The sequence below is a fragment of the Hippoglossus stenolepis genome, chromosome 22, assembly GCF_022539355.2.
Source record: "Hippoglossus stenolepis isolate QCI-W04-F060 chromosome 22, HSTE1.2, whole genome shotgun sequence".
Lineage (NCBI taxonomy): Eukaryota > Metazoa > Chordata > Actinopteri > Pleuronectiformes > Pleuronectidae > Hippoglossus > Hippoglossus stenolepis.
In genome coordinates, this window is record NC_061504.1 from 11263718 (window position 1) to 11283779 (window position 20062).

At 41.1% G+C, this 20062-nt stretch overlaps 1 protein-coding gene across 3 annotated transcripts; it reads left to right on the plus strand.

Moving 5' to 3' along the window:
* The first annotated feature begins 4327 nt into the window (after window positions 1-4327).
* On the plus strand, window positions 4328-19525 carry LOC118101313 (proline-rich protein 5). 3 transcript variants are annotated; one of them, XM_035146956.2, is made up of 10 exons: window positions 4328-4545; window positions 6973-7087; window positions 9287-9472; window positions 11082-11162; window positions 12276-12382; window positions 14626-14717; window positions 14816-14956; window positions 17713-17857; window positions 17973-18263; window positions 18870-19525. In XM_035146956.2, the coding sequence occupies exons 2-10, from the start codon at window positions 7062-7064 to the stop codon at window positions 19217-19219; spliced, it is 1419 nt and encodes a 472-aa protein (XP_035002847.1). In that variant the 5' UTR covers window positions 4328-4545; window positions 6973-7061; the 3' UTR covers window positions 19220-19525. The 3 variants fall into 3 exon arrangements, with proteins under 3 accessions (XP_035002847.1, XP_035002846.1, XP_035002845.1); XM_035146955.2 differs by having other exon boundaries at window positions 6998-7087; XM_035146954.2 differs by lacking the exons at window positions 4328-4545; window positions 6973-7087 and adding an exon at window positions 8226-8472.
* The last annotated feature ends 537 nt before the right edge of the window (window positions 19526-20062 follow it).

Genomic DNA, 20062 nt, shown 5'->3' on the forward strand with positions numbered 1-20062 from the left:
ACTCATGATCATGTTTTTATATTTGCATATTAAGCTCCATTTTAAAGTTTAATATTTAACATCAGTACATAGATTTCATTATATGTTCAGATAAGATTTTTGTACAGATAAAGATGTATAAATACCTGTAAGTACTGCTGAGAAGATTGACAGCCTCTACTTAATTCCACATTGTATCTCACAATATCAGATGAGAATATAAACAATGACACCTACACACAAATCACTGTTTTCTTTGAAACGGTGTTTACGGGACATGTGGTCTTTATAATAGTTACGATATGTTACTGTGTAAGAAAACTACACAAACATATGTAACATAAAGAGCTTTATAGTGAAACAGAAATAGCATTAGACTGAGTAATAATTATAACATATTAAAATCACATTACTGTCGTTATGTGTCTGAAGTGGTTGTTACTGTTGTGGCGACACCAACCACAGATTTTTCTAATATATGTTTATATATAAACACCGATAAATACTTGTTCCGCTTTTTAGCTGACAATGAGTTTTCATACGTGTGTGTGTGTGTGTGGGTGTGGGTGTGTGTGTGGGTGGTATCAAGTGTCTTCTCTCTGTTGGGTTCATCGTTTTAAATTTAAATTCATTGTATAAACGTGAAGCCTCATCTTAATAAGCTACTCGTGCTTGGAATAAAAAAAAAATATTCAATACAAATAATATAGGGATTTATTTTAGTGTCGGTAACAAAAAAAGAGAGGTGCAGAATAAATAGATTAATTAGAGTTATGTGTGTGTTGTTCTTCTCCTCTTTCTCCTCTTTTCTTCTTCTTACTCATTAAACCATCCACTGCTTCCCACTCTCCTTCAGCTGCCCTTGAATGAAGCACAACCTCCTGACTGCAGCCAACTGACAACAGACGACCAGGATGTTGGTCAAGTAGAGATGACTTTTAGGATCTGAAACTAAGAGATCAAATTACGAGGGAAATGACTTTATATTTATAGGATAAGTTCCTTTCGTTGTGTGAATATTTTGTCTAAAATAATCCCATCCCATGCCCCCTCCCCCTCCCCCCATGCAGCAGTGTTTAATGTAATCTTGTAGCTGTGTAAGCAGAAGCTGCAGCGGGCGATGAGGGTTTCTGAGCGGAGTCGCCACAGGTTCCTGTTTCCTCTGAGCAGCAGCTTCTCTCTCCTCCTGTCTGTTTACACACTGACTCTAAATGGCGTTAGTCTGCAGAGTGTGTGAGTGTGTGTCTGTGTTACATGTGTATTCCAGCGGACTGCGTGTGCACCTGTGATTTTCCCGTCCGCATGTGGCCTTGAACATGTGTGTTTATGTGTTCTCTGTGTGTGTTTAAATAGCCTGGAGGAGCTGAAGTGAAGATGAACACAAACAAACATCTGTGTATCGCTACACAAACCATCTGTCCGAAGGGTCACACGGACAGACCCCTCATCCTGTAAAGGTGCCATTGAGCAAGGCACCGAATCGCTATCTGTTAATACACTGACAAACCATGGAAGTTGAAGTCAGGTTCGTACATGGACTGAATTTAAAGATGGACGACATCACTGCCTCCAAAGGTGAAGCCAAAGTGTCAGGATCGCCTTCTGGTGGCTGGCTCTAAATAAGCAAGATGGCAGCATTCGTATCCGGAATACTTTGGCTTCATTTCTGGATAGCGGGAGGAAGTGGAGATGCAGCGTCCATCTTTATATACAGTCTGTGCGTTTGTTAATTTAAAAACAATTTGAACATTGCTGATTTCAGCTGCAACATTTGGTTAAATAGACAAATGGCATCAACTATTTCTGGGGGGTTTTTGTCTCTTTTTGACCGGGTCAACCTCGATAGTCAACTGTGACATAACATAAATCCACAAGTTCAGTCCTGCTCTCCTCCTAAAAGTCAAACTTACTTATACTTTCTAATTCCAAGAATCAGGGAGCGGAAGCCCTTAAATCTATGAAACGACCTGAAACTAAAGGTTTTAGAGTGCGTGTGTGCATGTGTTTTTGTGATCTTGCAAAACCGTACAAGATTATTATCAACAAATATTGAACCTCAAACAACCACATGTGATTATCAAATGAAGAAAGTTTTTTCTTCAGGAAATATATCGCACTCCATCTTGTATTATCTTGATCACTCTGTCTGTGTGTGTGTGTGTGTGTGTGTGTGTGTGTGTCTGTGGTTTCTGAACCTGCACCTTCCTCAGCTCAAATCAACTTCAGAGTGCGCTGTAAAAGTACAAATTACCCTCAATAAACCATATAAGAAACAGGTTGTGAAAGAGAAACACAAAAGTGTTTTTACTGTTGCACAGTAAAAAAGCAGAATTAAATGTGCAGACGATGCTTCCTGATTATAGCTTCTTCCTGCTGCCGTTAAAGTAAAGCCAGGAATGATATAATCACAGTAATTAGGATAAGCATCAAAGCAGGTCAGCAATCTGATCAATATATGGGGAAGGCTACAAAGGTGTGAAGGGGAGTGAATACTCTCTGACTGTGTGTGGTGTGAACCAGTCTGCATTCAAAGTGTGTTTGTGTTAGGCTTGTGTATCTGTGTGTGTCAAAATACATAAATAAATGATGGTGTGTGTGCACAGAGACTGAGGCAACACGTTGTTTATATATTGTTGAGCGATTAGTGAGCGAGCTGTGTTTTTCCAGGCGCTACTGTGTGTGTGTTTGTCTGTGTGTCTGTGTGTCTGTGGGTGTTTGTTATGTTTTCCAGTCCTGAGAACATTTAAGATACAATCTGGCCTTGACCTATGAATTTGCTATTATGAACCTGTTCCTTATTACAGAGGGAGGAGGTTGAGGGCTAAAGGTTGTGTTTGTGAGACGGTGTGTGTGTGTGTGGGTGGGTTTGCGTGTTTTCTTGCTCTTCTGTACTTTAGAGGACCAATTTTTCTACAAAACCACTGTTGAGAGTACAGTTTGGCCGGTGGTCAAAACTTTAAAGGGATGTTTGATACTGTATATAAAGTATATATGTATATATACAGGTTTAGTTTAGGTGGCAGTTAGACTTCACTTTTCCGTTGCAAAGAGATGAGAGGTGGCGGACCCAGAAACACACAAACTCCTGCAGAAACACACAAACTCCTGCAGAAACAAACTTACCCTAACCCTGTTTATAACTCACCTGGCTCCACTGTGGTCAAAACTTACAATGTTGTGTTTTTCCATATACATATAAAAGTAGCAACTTTTTCAAATTTAACATGATAAAGATTTTTCTAAGTTTACAAAAAAGTTAATATTCTTTACTCACCGATTTACAAAGTCATAGTAACCTGAGCAATTGTGCACTGTCATGTTTACAGTGTAGAAAGATGTGTGTGTGTAGTAGAGTTGTGTGTCTGCAGAAAGAGGGTAGTTTGTTGGAGCTCTGTGCTTCATATACTGATCTTTACATTAGATACTGTGTGCAGCTCAAGGGTCCAGGGTCAGAGCTAATCACTTGTGAATGCAAGTTGGCTCTGAAGTAACAACACACACACACACACCCACACACACAGACAGACACACACTGCTGAGTGGCCCTCCCTGCTGGCAGTAAAAGAACTCAGTGTGATGTCCAGTGTTTTCAGTGGGTGGCTGTTGTACTGGTCTGCGTGTGAATTATTTCACTATGAATTAAACATGATGTGATTCCAATCTGCTCACAACAAAGACTCAGTGTTTTCATCCTGCCTACGAAGCTGCTTCTCGTCTGCATCCTCAGAGTCTGTGTTTGTCCAAACTGAAACATGTCAGACACTGTTGGATGAGTTGTCTTTAAATGTCATATCGATGTTCATGAATCTCTGGACCTTTGCTCTAGAGCCACCACAAGGTCGACATTTGCGGAGTTTTGTGTAATGTCTCAAAATTGATTGGGTGGATTTCCACAAACCTTTGTACAAATGTATTCTCATTCCCATGCTGGGGAGGGATAAGGTTTGAGTTAGGCTGTCCACAATGATTGGAAGTCAATGCAAAGTCTTAACCAAACCTAAACCTTAACCCAACCCTTACCAAACCTAAACCGTACCAAACCTTAACCTAAACTTAACCAAACATTAACCTAACCTAACCTAACCTAACCTTAACCAAACCATAACAAAACCTAAATCTAATCCTAACCCCTAACCTTAACCATGATTACTACTTGCCCAACTAACCAAACTTTACCAAAAAATATTTTATTTAAGCTATGGGGACTTGCATTTGTAGCCATACGGACACACACACACACAGACAGTCTAACCCTAACCCTCTCTCTCTCTCTCTCTCTCTCTCTCTCTCTCTCTCTCTCTCTCTCTCTCTCTCTCTCTCTCCCCCTCTCCCTCCCTCACTGACAGCTCACGCGCGGCTCACCCACTTCGCTTCTTCTCAGGAGAACGTGCGTTGTCCTCTCGCGCCGCGGACCTGCAGCTGAGTGTCTGTGACGGAGGAGTGTGTGTGTGTGTCTGTGTGTGTCTGTGTGTGTGTGTGAAGACACCGAGTTAAAGCGCACCGTCCTCACAGGAAACCCGGAGTTTAATACAGAGTTTACAGAGGAGCGCAGACTTCATGAAGACAGTGAGTATAAACTCTTAACTCCTCATGTTAGCTTAGCAAGGACACACCAGCTGAGAGAAGGAGATACTTTCTCTTATTGTACTAAACTACTTCTCCTGAAGGGAATGTCCTCTCTACTAACTGGGTTATAACTAGTTACTAGAGTTTTGTTGTCATGAAGGTACACAAGAGACTTGTGTTTGCATTAAACAGTCAGACACCAGTGGTTTGTGTTTTTTACAGCAGGACCTCCAGCTTGTGGTTTGGTTTTCCACACACACACACACACACACACACACACACACCATTTACTTTAGCACTTGTCTGGTGCAGGGGGTAATTTCCCTGTCCCAGTGTGTGTGTTCATTTCAGCAGTGTGAGTCCCTGGTATCTGCCTAAAATGTAAAACTGTCTCCTGCAGAGAGAAAGAGGTGTTGTGGTTGGAGGAGGAAGAGGAGGAAGAGAAATCAGGTTTTTAAATATGTGGGAGGTTTTCATTCTCCGGACTGACTGCTCTAGGAAATCTTGGCCAGATGATTAGAATCACGATCAAGTTCCCTTTAACCGCAATCTATAAGTATACAGACTTGCCCTAAAGCAAGGCATTAAGTGTCTGGGATGTTCTGTAAGAAAGAGGCAACTGTTAGAGACAAGCAGCGTGGGTAATGTTGTATGGAGGCATTTAGATCTGCAGGGCCAGGGCGTGATGTACCAGAGACACCAGAGTCATGACTGTATTAGTCACCTTTTTTATAAACATACACAAAAATAGACTTTCTAGGATAGGTTAAAGTCATTTCATATTTAAAGATGGACGACATGAAAGCTCCCCAAAAGTGAAGCCGAATCATCTTGATTGCCTCCTGGTGGCTGGCTGCTGTATAGTTCTAAACTTGACCTCCTACTCTTTTTACGGGAGGTCTACGATTTAAGAATATGGTTGATATTGCATAGCAACAAGTCACATTTTCCAGGAAGTAAAGCATAATTTGCTTTGCAAATAAATCTAAAAACTGCCGCTGTAACTCACACTTTAATGTTTCATATTATATCAGTGTTGCTGTGGAGAAAAGTAAGTAAAGTGTTCTGGTGAAGACAGTGGTGCAAGTCAGGAGGAAGCCTCAGCCTTACCCTGTTTGGCCCTGTGCTAAAAACATGCCTGATGTACTGTGTGTGTGTGTGTGTCATTCTATCTCGCTCTCTCACTCCGTGTGTGTGTGTGTGTGTGTTTGAGAGAGAGGGAGTGAATGAGCGACTTGGGGCATTTGAGTTTGTGTTGGGATCAGATGTCCGTCTCTCCCCCACTGTAATTTGATTAGAATAATGTGTAGTGAGCCAGACAGTGAGTAGACACCTGTTAGTGTGCAAGTGTCAGGGAGTGTACTGTGTCTGAGAACTAGACAGTCCCAAACTTCTCATTTTATAACAACGTGGTCGGCTCTGTAAACTACTATTGTCCTTTAAAGCCACTTTGTGTACAGTATAGAAACTTGTAGAAACTATCCCAGCTCTGAAACTGAGATGCAGCCTTCAACTTTTCACTAAAGACATTGGCTTTTTTTACCATACGAGAGCTGTTTGAGTCGGTAAACCATAATCACTGATATCTAATCAGGTGTTGTTGGTGTCAGTGGTTGTCTCACTGTGACAATATTGTTCACAAAGATAAAAAAGGCCGTCACCATCCGTGCAAAATCTTCAGATAAGTTCAATATACTAAAACCACAACCGTGACCTTGATCCAAATCTAATCAGTTATTTCCTGAGTCTAAGTGAACATTTGTGAGTCTCTTGAAACGTTCTCAAGATAATGGTGTTAATGAAGAAAAAGAGAAAGTCCTTGATGCACAGTAAAGCTTCGTCACAGCCGCCATTTTGACGTGAATCTGGAGGTAAACAGAGGTGTGGCTAATCAGGCTCTGTGCCGAGATACAACAGAACCTTCATTAACCTCATCGGTAACGCATGTGTTTCACTAATCCTCCATGTTAACATGTGCTTTTCCTACTGTGACATGTACAAATATCTTAATCGAAAAACACCTTTTCACTTGGGTGTCAAATTAGAAAATCAGTTTAGTTAGTTGTATTTAGCTTGACTTGTGTTTGTGTCAGTCGTGACCGTAGACTGTTAATAAAGATGGACGCTTCAGGTGGATGGATACAGGTGCCGCCATCTAGTGTTTGTGACGCACGGTAGTGAGCCGCGGTATTGTGGTTGTGCCGTTACATGCCCTCGGCCAATCGTGAGTCAGTCTGTGCTGTCAATCATGATGTTTCATTCAGTTTTTCATCCATCAAATAACAAAGTAGAACCAAATTTACACGAACTACGTAAAATGACATAAACAATATGAGAAAAATGTATTTCATGTGTCATGTCGTCCGTCCTTTTGTGCAGTCTATGACATAGATGATGAGACATAATGACAAGGACATTCTCAACCAGTGATTCTGCTGGTTTTCTTTTTCAGATCCTGGTTGGTTGGCAGTAATTAGTGGGTGGTCAGTAGGTCACAGCTGTCTGTCGAGACCAACATGGAACGAGAGGGCTCATTGAGGAGGTAAAAACACACACACAGACACACACACACTACAACCATCAGGTCCAACTGATGCAGTTCCTATACTTTGTCTTTTCCCTTTTCTCTCTTTGTCTCTGTCCCTTGGGACACACAAATATGGTTGAAAGTGAAACACACAAACACACAAATTCCCGAATGACCTCATTCATTCTTTCATTCATTCATTCATTCAAACGTCTCCCTCATGCTCCTTTGTTTAGTAATTAGTCCGCAGCCTTTTCTCTCTCAACTCAACTCAACCCTGTCGTTTCAAAGCCAAGTAAAATGTTTCTAAATCCCTTTAATTCATGCAAATTCACAATTTATCTTAAATTTTGCCGTCAGCAGAGAGGTTGTGTGTAGAGCCTTTTTGCAAGGCAGTGTTTATTTTGCGTCTCTGTTTCTTCTGCTCTGCATCCTCCACTGTGCAGCAGCAAGCTTTTAAATTACGTGTCTGTAGATCCAGTGACACAAGGTACAACACTACACCTTCTTTTCTGGAGGTAGTCGGAAACTCCTCCTCACTTTTTGACGTGTGTGTGTGAGAGAAACTGAGAGTCCAAGGCTCCTGTTTCTCACACTGACCTACTTGTGTGGAGTTGAACTAAGATCCAGGTTGACAGACAGACCTACAATGCGCACACACACAGACACACACACACACACACACTCACTTTCTCTCCTCTTTCCTGCCATATTATTCTACGTGCGTCTGATTTTCCATCCCCTCTTTTTTCTCTCTCCAACTCTCTGTACCTTCTGCTGTTCTTTCCCCTTCTTCTCTGTCCTCTGTCTCTTCTTTTTATCTGCAAAATCAGTTAAATTCAGTTAAGTTTAATTCAAAAGTACTGAAAAGCAATATAGGAAGAGTGCATGGCTCCAAAGCATATAGAAGTGAAACCAGACAAAATCAATGTGATACCTAAGGAAGTATTGAACAGTGATAAGTGAATTGGGTCAACGTGTCAGAACAGCTTCTGTCTTGGGCCCCTGCACAAAGAGACAGAAGGAAGTGAAATGTTTGTCACCTTTAAATCCTTCCCCACCCATTTGGCAGCTCTCGAACCTCAAAGGGTTCCTTTGTTCGCCCGGGCACAGAAGCTCACAGGGTCACATGGTCACCGACTGGCACAGACTGGCCAAGGGAGAGAGAGAAAGAGAGGTAAAGTGGGAGAGAAGAGGGTAGGGAGGAGTTGAAAGAGGAAAGGTGGAGGAAGAGAAAAGAAAGAAGAGAGCAGGAGCATGTGAAAGAGTTGGACAGAGACCCATGAGGACAAAGACAGCTTTTCTGCCCGTCTGTTTTCATCCTTTGCTTCATCCACCTCTCGCTCAGACACACACACACTCATGGAGTGGGGATATGTAGTACCTTTTCAGTTACTAGAGTAAGTACATCAGGTGCAAGTGTGTCTGTGTGCGTGGGTGTAATAAGGAGGTTTTGATATATTTATGTAACCTTTGCAGATTTCATTGTTTTATTTTTGATGAATGAATGTGAATAATTTTTCAGGTGTGGGACTGAAGCAGTTGTATTATATAATTATATATTCATGTATACTGTGTATATAAATACTACATACATAATGCTACATAATCAAGTTGTAATTTACATTATTTTCTTTTCATTATAGCTATGGATTATTTTCATAATTAATTAAATGATTAGATGATTGTTTGGTCCATAACATAAATAAAAAAATGCCCATAACAGTTTCCTAGGAATGCAATTCAACATCCTCAAATTGCCCGAGTGCAACAAAATTAAAATCATTTTATGAAAGGCTTTTTACTGTCAAGGATTTACTACAACTTCCATATGATTAAAATCCAAAGCTTCAATAGATTTAGTTTATTTACAGATAAAAACTGCAACATCAACAGCCACTTTTTATTTCTAAGACTGACGATCATTTCCATGGACGGACGTGCAGTCTGAAACTACTCTGAATATTGTTGAGTACTCTTTTGTACTTTTCTGTGCCTCTGCTCTCACTGTCTCTCTTTGTCGTGTCTCTGCTCTCTTTCTTTTCTTTATACTCTCTTTTCTTCATCTCACCCTTTCACCTAAATTCATTATGAAACATTATTTTCTAACAAAATCAACGTATTTTTACAGAAAACGTTTAAAAACGTGACTCTGCGTTGTCCTGTACACTTGGCTCTTATTAATGCTTCTCTCTCGTCCTGCTGAATCTCAAGGAGTCTCCACAGCAAACTGAAGTTGGGAAGCAGCTCGTCCTCCAGCCTGACGGACCTCTCGCAGGCGAAGACCCCAGCGGGGGGAGGTGGTGAGAAGGGAGGAACGGCCGGGGGGCTGGCAGAGGAGTGCAGCAAGGACAAGGGGACGCAGCAGAGGAGAGCCGGGGCCAACGCCACCTGGAACAGGTTGGTGTTCGGAGAGAGAGACCGACACATGCATACACACAATCTGTCTTAAGTGTGAGACATGTTGGTTCAGTTGATGAATAAGTACATGTGTGTTTTCCCCATTCAAGCTCTCCTGCTTTTGTTTACACACGTGTTTTTTGCACGTGTGCACCTCTTTCTCTGGCGATGTCGTGTTAGAATAAACATCGCCAGAAGAAAGCTGTGTTTCTGCCTTTATTCATCCTGTCACACACATATGCAATCACATAAGCACCAGCTCATCCCGTCCTGCTTCCCTCAGGGTCCATCACTATCTCTCTTTATCTCCATCCATCTCACATCCCTCGCTTTATCTCATTCTGCCTCATAGATTCTTTTCTTCTCCGTCTTTTCTCCGGTTATTTTTATGGTTTTCAGCTTTTTAAAAAAAACCAGTAGACAGCAGAGACTAAAAAGAAAGAGCTCTCAGTTTGCCAGGTGGTTTGAGGGCTGAACCACATGAGCTGCACTGAATTCTACCGGGAGACAAGTTCATGCCCCTTCTGACCTTTTTATATTCATCACTCTTTTGTTTTCTGTTTTCTCTCTTTTTACTTACTTTATAGTTTGGAATTTATGTTTTTAATAATATATCGACTGATATATATATATATATGTTTAAAAAATGTCTATTATTCCAAATTCCTATATTGTTATTGAACTCTTAATGACAAAGAAATGTAATTGAGGCTTGATTACAGTATAAACATAAATTTAATTAAAGAAATTAAAAAGTAAAGAACCAATATTTTTTCAATGTAAACTGTGAGCATAAATGTGACTTTTCTGCATTATTTTGTTTATTTTCCAAAATAAAAGTTTTCATTTCGGCAAACATAATTGCCAATACCAATATTCATTTTTATAAATATATTTTTATTGTCAAAGTAATATATTAGGCTCTATTATTTGTATCCACATTCAAGCATGTGTGCATGTTTTTGTCTTTGGGGTTTTTACCATTTAGGTCAGAATCAGGGTTAAAGCTATTGCGTAAATATTAGTGAATTTACAGGTAATTGCCGCCATATAACATGGCATCAATATACAGATGCCACATGTTGATCAGCCTGGACAATACACAGTGTTTATACTGTGCGTTGTGCATATGAACACTAAAGAAGCATGTTTGTTATATCAACATTACTGTATATGCCACTATATATTATGTAAATAGTGTATATTACATAATATCTGTAAACCATTAGGAGAATAGTGCCTGTCTAATTCCACAGATAATCCCTTCTCTCTTCACAGTACCCAAGGTCAGGTTATAGATAAAGGACCAACCAACAGTACATTGTAGTGTCTTCGTTGAGGGACTTTCATATCTAACTCAGATGCACCAGACAGAGAGACACCAAGTTCTGCTTTCACCAGCTTCCAGAAAACTTCCATAACCAAATCTCACCTCGAAGGAACTACTTGTATACTTTGTATTACAGTATAACTCTATCAATGCAGCTTTTAAAACTATATTATTTGTATACAACATTGTGATTATATATGTATGTGATTAATTGAATGTTCTCCACATCCGTTATGAGTCATTTGTAGACTAAATGCTTCCCTGTGTGTTTGACTGCAGCATCCACAATGCAGTGATCTCAGTTTTCCAGAAGAAAGATCTGGGAGAGAATGAGCTCTACACTCTGAATGAAGGTGTCAGGTTAGTTTCTGCCTCTTGTATTGTTATGTTTTCATTGCTGTCTGTCCGTCAGTCAGTCAGCCGGATTAATCAAAAACCACAGGACCGATTTCCATGAAACTTTGTGGAGGGACCAGGGATGAACCCATTTATTTTGGAGCAGATCCGGATAAACGGGCCGATCCAGGGAATTTGTATTTAACTTAATTTAACATGGTGAGATTGGCCTTTGCCTTCGTGCAGGAATGGGCTCTTGCTGACTCTGTTGGATTTTAACTTAAGCAGTTTTTTTTTTATTTTAGGATGTTTGACTAAATCATAGCGTTTTGTTCTATAATTCCTCATCTTCCCTGCAGATTTCTTGCAGGAACAAACTCTCCTCTTATGTAAACACATTAAGTGCTTCAGCATGTTATTCTAAATTTAGACTTCACTGAATCATGAACACATACACAGGATCATTGATGTGCCATCATTCATAGCTGAGGCTACAGAGGAGCCACTGCTGTGTGTTGGGTGTTGAACGTGTAGCTGAGGGCGGTAGACAGGACACTCGAAACCGACTCCTGTTAAGTACAGTAAATATATTATACTATATTAGACACAGTAAATGCATACATGCAACAGTGACGGCCTATATTCTACTGTCTGATTGGAGTAAAGGTGCCTTATCTAAATTAGAATAAAATTCAATAAGATAACATTTAAACAGCAGTAGTCATGATGTGTAGTGATTAAGTGGTATATTATATAAATTGGGCTATTGTGTCATTTTTCAAACATGCACTGTTTATCTGTTGATGTTATCTGTGCCTTGAAGATTAAAGGTCAACGTCTCTTCTCCTATAATAACAGCAACTGTCACATTAATCTGCACTGTGTGTGTGTGTGTGCGCTTTTCAGTGGAAAGTCCCTTTGTTGAAGTGTTCAGATGTAGCTGTGTTCTGTGTTTATATTGTGAACAATATATTTTCTCATATCCTGAATGTGCTGCTGTTTAAACACTGCATGCAGTCTCATTACTCACGGTTTATAGTCAGCAATTGTGTGTATTAGAGATGGTTTGGTATACGTGTGCGTTTGCTCGTCTCTGCACATGTGCACCCTCATATTTCTTAAATGTGTGTTTTGCAGGCAGCTGCTGAAGACAGAGCTGGGCTCCTTCTTCACGGAGTACCTTCAGAACCAGCTGCTCACTAAAGGCATGGTCATACTGAGAGACAAGATTCGATTCTATGAAGGTACATTAATACAAAAATCACGTTTATACACAGTCATTGAGGGATGGGGCATGTATGCAGGTTATATTTTTATTTTACATTATGTACAAATATAAAATAGGCTACAAAAATGGTAAACTTTTAAATTCAGACCAAAAGCAGTGGTCTGTGGGCGGCTGTGGTTCAGGAGGTAGAGTGGGTCGTCCACTATCCACTTACCCGAAGGTGGGTGGTCTGATCCGCAGCACCTCCAGTCTGCATTCTCAAGTGTCCTTGGGCTAAACACTGAACCCTAGCTTGCCCTGACAGCTGTGCAGACAGTGTATGAGTCGTGTGTGATAGAAAAATGCTATAGAGTAATAAATAATGCTCTATAGAAGCATGAATGTCTGCATCGATGGGTGAATGTGACCTATTCTGTGCTTGGAGTGGTTGATAAGACTGGAAAAGCGCTATATAAGTACAGTCCTTTTACCAGTAATATTGTTTTAATACCATTATTGTTGTTTCACAATCCCAGAGCTCCAACTCTGAAACACTGGAACAAGTTTACAGAGATTAAGCTGTAAAAATTGTTGTTTAGTTAACAATGGTATAAATACATATTCATTGGAAAGAAGAGTTTGTATGTGGTTGAGTTATAATATGAATGAAAGGACCGTTTCTTCCAGTTTACAACCTGCTAAAAGAGGGGAAAATTCTACAAGGTTCTTTGTTGAGTCCTGAATTAGAGATTACTGTTGGTATTTAACTGGTGTCTTTCTGTGCCAATGATTAATTTCACAGAAAGTTTTTATCTCAGCATGACACGAGTCCAACAAGGAAAAATAATAATTGACTAAAAATCCAGATGGAGTGTTAAACATTTAACTATTAGTTTGAACTGTGAGAACACAGCTTTATCTCCACCATCAGTGAAGAATGTTTTTCTGCAGCAATAAATACCTGTATGCACATGCACGCGCACACACACACACACAGTGAAAGCAAGTGCTTAGGACACTAGACATATTTTGTTCTCTCTGTTGTGGTAAATGTGTGACCTTATTCGAGGTACCACACATACTGATTGTGAGAGATTTTCTGAGCTGTCATCACAGGAAGTGATGGTAAATGTCAGTTACACGACATTCAGCAAGTGAGAAACTTAAAGGGGACATAGCATGCAAATTCCACTTTGTTAGTGCTTCTACAGGTTAATGTGGGTATCTGGCATGTCTACCAACCCAAAAACTCTGGGGAAAAAACACTCGCGCGTTTTGTTATAGTTCCTCTAAGTCAGAAACGTCATGCTTGAGCGACTCGATTGCGCTTCCTGGGTATTGTGTCGTAACAAGGAACTGGAAGTCTCCTACATGGTCTTGGCCCCCGTCCCCCGTCCCCCACACTCGTTACTTCGGGTTTACACGGAGGCAGCGGGGCTGCGAGGCAGCGCAGCGCCGTTCCCAAGCACGCAGCCGGGCTGTTCACACGGGACGAGCATTTCTCCGCTGGTCAGCCCGCGATTCACTCACATGTGGCATTTGTCTGGATCGTTGGGACTGGGAGGCTGCAGCAGCTGCTCGGGAGCGACCGCTCGCTCTCCCGTGCGTGAGCTGGAATTTGTGTCAGCGCCACACAGCCAGCAGTGTGGAGGACTTCCGCAGTGTTCAGCGCTACTGTAACCCCCGAACCCCGACATTCAACGGGTACAACAACAAGCGGAGAAAGCAGAATCGCGGGCTGACCTTATATATACAGTCTATGGGGCTGACCAGCGCGGAGAAATGCTCGTCCCGTGTGAACAGCCAGGCGGCTGCGCCGAGAAGCAGCGCTGCGCTGCCTGACAGACCTTGTGTCATTTAGGAATTTATCACTGTTTTCTGTGTTTCGTGATAGACATTCACACTGTGTGAATAAAGTCTGTGTTTGCTTATTTCCAGACATGATTGAAATATCACAGGAGATAAGTGATTAGTGCCCAAAAGTTTACATCAAGCCTTTTACAGTAAAAGAGTAAAAAAACAGTTTGATACTTCTTAAGCCTCCGTTAATATTATTTCCACTGCTGAAAAAAACAGAAATCACCAAGATGTCAATGTGCCAATTACTACAATAATGTTATAATATTTATAAATATGTATAAGGTTCTTGCATAATGTGGTGCTTTTCTAAATTATGCTGCAAATATTTTTCCAAAACATCAACAAGAAGACTTAATTCTCCTTTTGTATTTGTGCATTTGCAAATTTCTAATTTTCTGTTCTGCTTATTGTGCCAAATAGGTCAGAAGTTGTTGGACTCTCTGGCTGACACGTGGGACTTCTTCTTCTGTGATGTTCTGTCCATGCTGCAGGCCATCTTCTATCCTGTGCAGGTACACACACACCCATGTACACACACACAATATTCTCCTTACACAACCCTATAATGTTGACACATATGTGTGTGTGTGTGTGTGTGTGTGTTGTTCAGGGAAAGGAACCATCAGTGCGTCAGTTGGCTCTGCTCCACTTCAGGAACATCATCACCCTAAACCTGAAACTGGACGAGGCTCTCGCTCGACCCAAAGCCAGAGTTCCTCCCTCTATCATACAGATGCTGCTAATACTACAGGTACACACACACACACACACATACACACACTCACTCATGATCTTTCTTAAGCTGCTTTCAGACATGCACTGAAGTCCGGACATTTTCCTGAGAGGGGGGTGTATGTGAGAACGCAAACGAGTCAGTTACTCTGGACTTTTAACGTGTCTGACCTGGACAATCTCCTGTTGTGTTCTTTAACTGTGAAAGGCAAACTCCAATTTTCTGGAGTTCAAGTCTGAAAACGGCTTAAGTGTTACAGTCCCTTACTCACTTAATTACACACACACACACACACACAAACACACACACACACACGCACACACAGCAGCACAAACATCTATTACTGATGTGGGTTAAGGATAAATGACAACAGATGAGGAAAGAGATTGAGGTTATTTTCTTGCTAAGGGATCTCACAGGAAGTCGTCTCAGTGTGAACACAGAGCGCAGTCGTCTTCCCATGACCACTCAGTACCCTCTGCACCCAGGCCGTGTGTGTGTGTGTGTGTGTGTGTGTGTGTGTGTGTGTGTGTGTGTGTGTGTGTGTGTGTGTGTGTGTGTGTGTGTGTGTGTGTGTGTGTGTGTGTGTGTGTGTGTGTGTGTGTGTGTGAGAGACAGTGTTTGTGTTTTTGAATTACCCGTGTTTACACAGTCCTTAATAACCTGACATCCTCTGTAGAGCAGAAAACCTCAACAAGTCAGTTATGAGAAGAGCTTTATTCCAAAAGTGGAGACACTGCTTGCTTCTCAAAAGTCACAAAAATTGTTAAAAAAAGTAATTTTTTCATTGTTGAAAGTTCAACTGTGCGATTTAAATCTTGTGTTGTTTTACCAGCCTGAAAAATTATTCAGATTATCTGAAAAGGGAAAAAATCAATGAAGTGCAAATATTCAGATATAACTAAAGTAGAGAAAGCTCAGAAGTACTCACTGTGGATCAACACAAGAAGGGCACAGCAGTCCCCTTATGAATTAAAACTGACATTTCAATTCACTAGATCCAAATTTTTATTTGAATCTGCACCAAATTTCACACACTCATGAATACCAGTCCCCTAAATATCAGTTTTTTTCCAGCAAGATCAATTAATTATTCTCTATATCTTGTAATGTTAAAAAAATGTAAATATATATATATATTAAATTTTATTAGCTAACCAAACAAAGATTTGTGATATTTTGGTGTCAACAGTTCATATTTAACCTGAACGCTCCCACAAACGGGTCAAAGGTACGATCCGGTCAGGGAGTGGATTAAATTGATTAAATGTGCTCTCAAGTGTGTCTGTGTGCATGAACCGTTAGTTAGTGAGTGTGTGTTGGGTTTAGTTTGGACATCATTCTAGTGACTCATTGACCCAAATCTGCTCCTAGACTCAAACAGAGGGAGGTGTGGTGAAAAGAAAAGACACAAAAATAGAAAAATAGTTTTCTTGATTTATGTGCTGTGCACACATGTGTAATTTTAATTGACCTGTTTTTGTTTTGTCTGCGATGTTCGAAGGAACAGATATGAAAGCAGACAGGAGAGCTGGGCACCAAATAAAAATGTGTACGAGAGATAAAATTCAGCAGCAAATGTTGACTGTTTACGACTTCTTGTTTCATCTGTTAGTAATTTCCCTTTCATTCTGTTAAAAAGCTGTGACGCCAGTTCACTGAAGTCTGTTCTCTTCATGTGGTTTGTTTCCGTGCTGTGGGCTCAATGATTCACAGTATTGAGAACTGATTGATCTCTTCTTTGTTATTCAAAAACATATATATACATCACATTCCTCTTCGTCTTTGTTATTCGCGACGGCTCTGAGTTCATTGAACAGCAACATCTCTCATTATGAGGGTCATTTGTTTGCAGCTGAACGCACTAATGTCAGATGAGGGTCTGAGCCGTGCTGCAGAGATAATCACTGTAATGTTCGTGTTTCCTGGCGACACGGCTGGAACAGTCATGTCGACCCATGACACAAGAAGAGCCATCAATAAAGAATAAAGAGGGCTCCAGGTTTACAGAGTGGATGTACAGGTGAAGCAGGATGTGTCCAGAGTTATGAGCTTCTTTTCACGGGGACAAAAGCCATTGTATTGTGTATTGTTGTGGTTTACAGCTGTTTTAGTTAAGTCCTCTGTGGTGTTTCCACTACAAGCAGCTGTACAGCTCTCAAAACCTATAATGTCTCAGTTTCAAGACCTGATAGATGACATATGGATTTATTTATTTATCTTTACTTCATCCATTGGGATCATTGGCTCATATAAACACTTTTTCCTCTTTCTGTTTTCGTACCCAGCCCTGTGTATTTACTTGCAACAAATGAAACAGATATAGATAGAAAGTGATCTGTTCATTTCAAACTTGAAATTGAGCTCAAAGCAACGAAACAGCACCAAACCGGATACTGTGAGGGGACGTGGTTTGAGTCAGTGTCATTCAATTATTATACCATTAACATACAGGAAACAGAGCTCTGTTTAATCCAGGAGTGACAAAGACAACGCCAGTACAAACTTTAAAATCTTTGTTTTACTTAGCGTGTTTATACATGTTTATATGTGTCTGAGTTTTAGGACCAAACTGTTTTTTTTCCAGCTGTGTTTATAAAACCATAGCACCTCCTAGTGGCAGCTGTCACCCTACTATGTTTTCATCATGTTTTAAACCATAAGTACACTTTATCAGAGAAAGTAAAGTAAAAATAAAGTTTCCATTCTGTCTAAACAACACATATCAATCACCAGCTACTCTAAACTTGTGTGTGTGTCTTTGTGTGATCCAGGGTGTCCATGAGTCTAAAGGTGTAACAGACGACTACCTGCGTCTGGAGTCCCTCATCCAGAAAGTGGTCTCTCCCTACCTCGGCACTCATGGCTTATATTCCAGAGATGGATCCTACAACCCACACTGCTCCTCCTGCCTATTAGGTGTGTGTGGTTGTGTGAGTGTGTGTGTGCAGAGAAGTGTTTTTCTGAGGTGTAATGTGATGTACAAAAGAGGTAATTTTCCTTCTCCTTTTCACCTCTCTGTCTCTCTCTTTAGAAAAGCGTTTGCAGCGCTCCTGGTCCTCCAAACCAGGCAACTCCCCTGCTGCCAAAAACCCAGTGGTGCGGTCTAAGAGCTACAACGTGACCATGCTGACCCCCGTGGTAGAATATGATGCGGATGCCTCCATTGGAGGTGGCGCAGGTATCAGGCGACACTCCGTCTCTGAGATGACTTCCTGTGTGGAGGAGAGCAGCTCCGTGGCCGAATCCACCTCCAACACCAACAGCAACACCAGCACACCCAGCCTCGCCAAACACTCCCTGGCTTCAGCAGAACTTGTTTCAGGTAGAAATAACAGAAATAACAAATCATCTGTTTCTTTCAAGATTGTAAAAGGTAGTTCCTTTCTGGAGGAATAAATAGATCAGACGACCTTTAAAATAGGATGTTTATGCGATGGGTTGGGTTTCTGACCTTAAAATTTACCTTCAAGTTAAGAAAAATTCAAGAAAAACATTTTCCATCTCACTGATCTTCAGTCAGATATGTTTTCATCTTGAAGTGCTTTAAAAACATTAGTTCAGTTAGTAACTATGCTTCAATCCATCCGTTATCTTCGGCCTATCAGAGGTAGCTGGCCAAATATTACAGACACCCCTCTCCCAGCCACACTTTCCAGCTTTTCCTGGGGGATCTTGAGGCGTTCAGTGGCCAGATGGAATATGTAGTCCCTCCAGTGAGTTCTGGGCCTCCTCCCGGTTGGGTTAGGCCCAGTAACCCTCTATAGAAGGCGATCAGGCGGTTTCCTGGTACGATGCCCACACCACCTCAACTGGTTCCTCTCTGAGGTCCCAAGCTGATCAACAAACACTGCAGCGACTTCTTATCATGTTACATATTGATCACTATGTTGTTTAACACTTTATAACACTTTAACTTTCTTTTGTACAGATACTGTGACCTCCAGCCAGGACCCACAGTCCAGAGTCACTGACAGTCCCACGAGTCTTCACCTTCAGCCACAGTATCACTCCCCAGGCATCCTTCCTGAGCCCTCCCCGTCTAAAGACACACACAGCAGTGGATCGCTGGTGTGGGACTCCCCCTCGTCCTCCAGAGCGCTCGCTCATGACACGAGCTCCGGCCCCAGTCCATCCTCCAGTCCAGAGATCCTGACGGACCACATCCAGGAGTCTTTGGAATCAGAGCCCGAGCAGGACGGCATCTTTCTTGACTTCTCCCGACGTTGTTCTGGAGGGTCGACGCACAGCAAGGACAGCGGCAGACAGAGTGTGGCGTGACACACACACAGACACACACAAGCACTCAGAACAATGCTGAGCCATTACTGACATTCCTCTGGACAGCCTGTGATGCCCCCTGCTGTTTTTCTGGAGATCATCAGGGATTCAGACTGAATCATTTTTCTAGAGATTTTTTATTCTCTCTAAAAACAAACGATGACCAGTAAATATTTAGATCTGGCACTTTTATTAGATGCATTCCTCCAGTTGAAAACATCTGCACTTTTCCCTCGGGGAAGCTATAATCGTATTGATCACTTGACTTTTAAACTAAACTATAACTAATAAAATAATTGTAAAGTAGACAGTTGTTTTTTTTATGGGTTTTCTCTCTCAGGTGTGTGTGTGTTTTTGTTTTAAATAAGCCAGGGGTGAGGACACATTCCAGGAGCACATGCTGGAAAAGAAATAGACGTTAGGGTGACAGAATTATAGGGATTTAATCGTAGGAGTAGGATGTAAAGTAGGATTAAGTTATGTGTGTGTTGGTGTTTTTATAAATATAATTATTATTATTATAATGGAGGGATTTAGATTGAGTCTGATCCACACTCCGGAGCAGAAGGGGGCGCTAATGAAGAAGAAGAGTGTGCGGTGAACAGGTGCAGTGGATCTCAATCAGAAGACTTCATGTTGTTTCTTAACGCGTTCTTTGACTAGAAATGTACGAGTTCGTTTATAAATCATTCTAACGATGCACCTTCAGGAACTCTGTAGAAGTGTTCTGCGTTTCAATACTTTATTTTTTAGATAATATTTCGCCTCTTTTATTTTTTTATTATTGCACCGCCACTCGCTGGAAATTAAGAAAGAACCGAGTGGATTTTCTGGACTAAACAA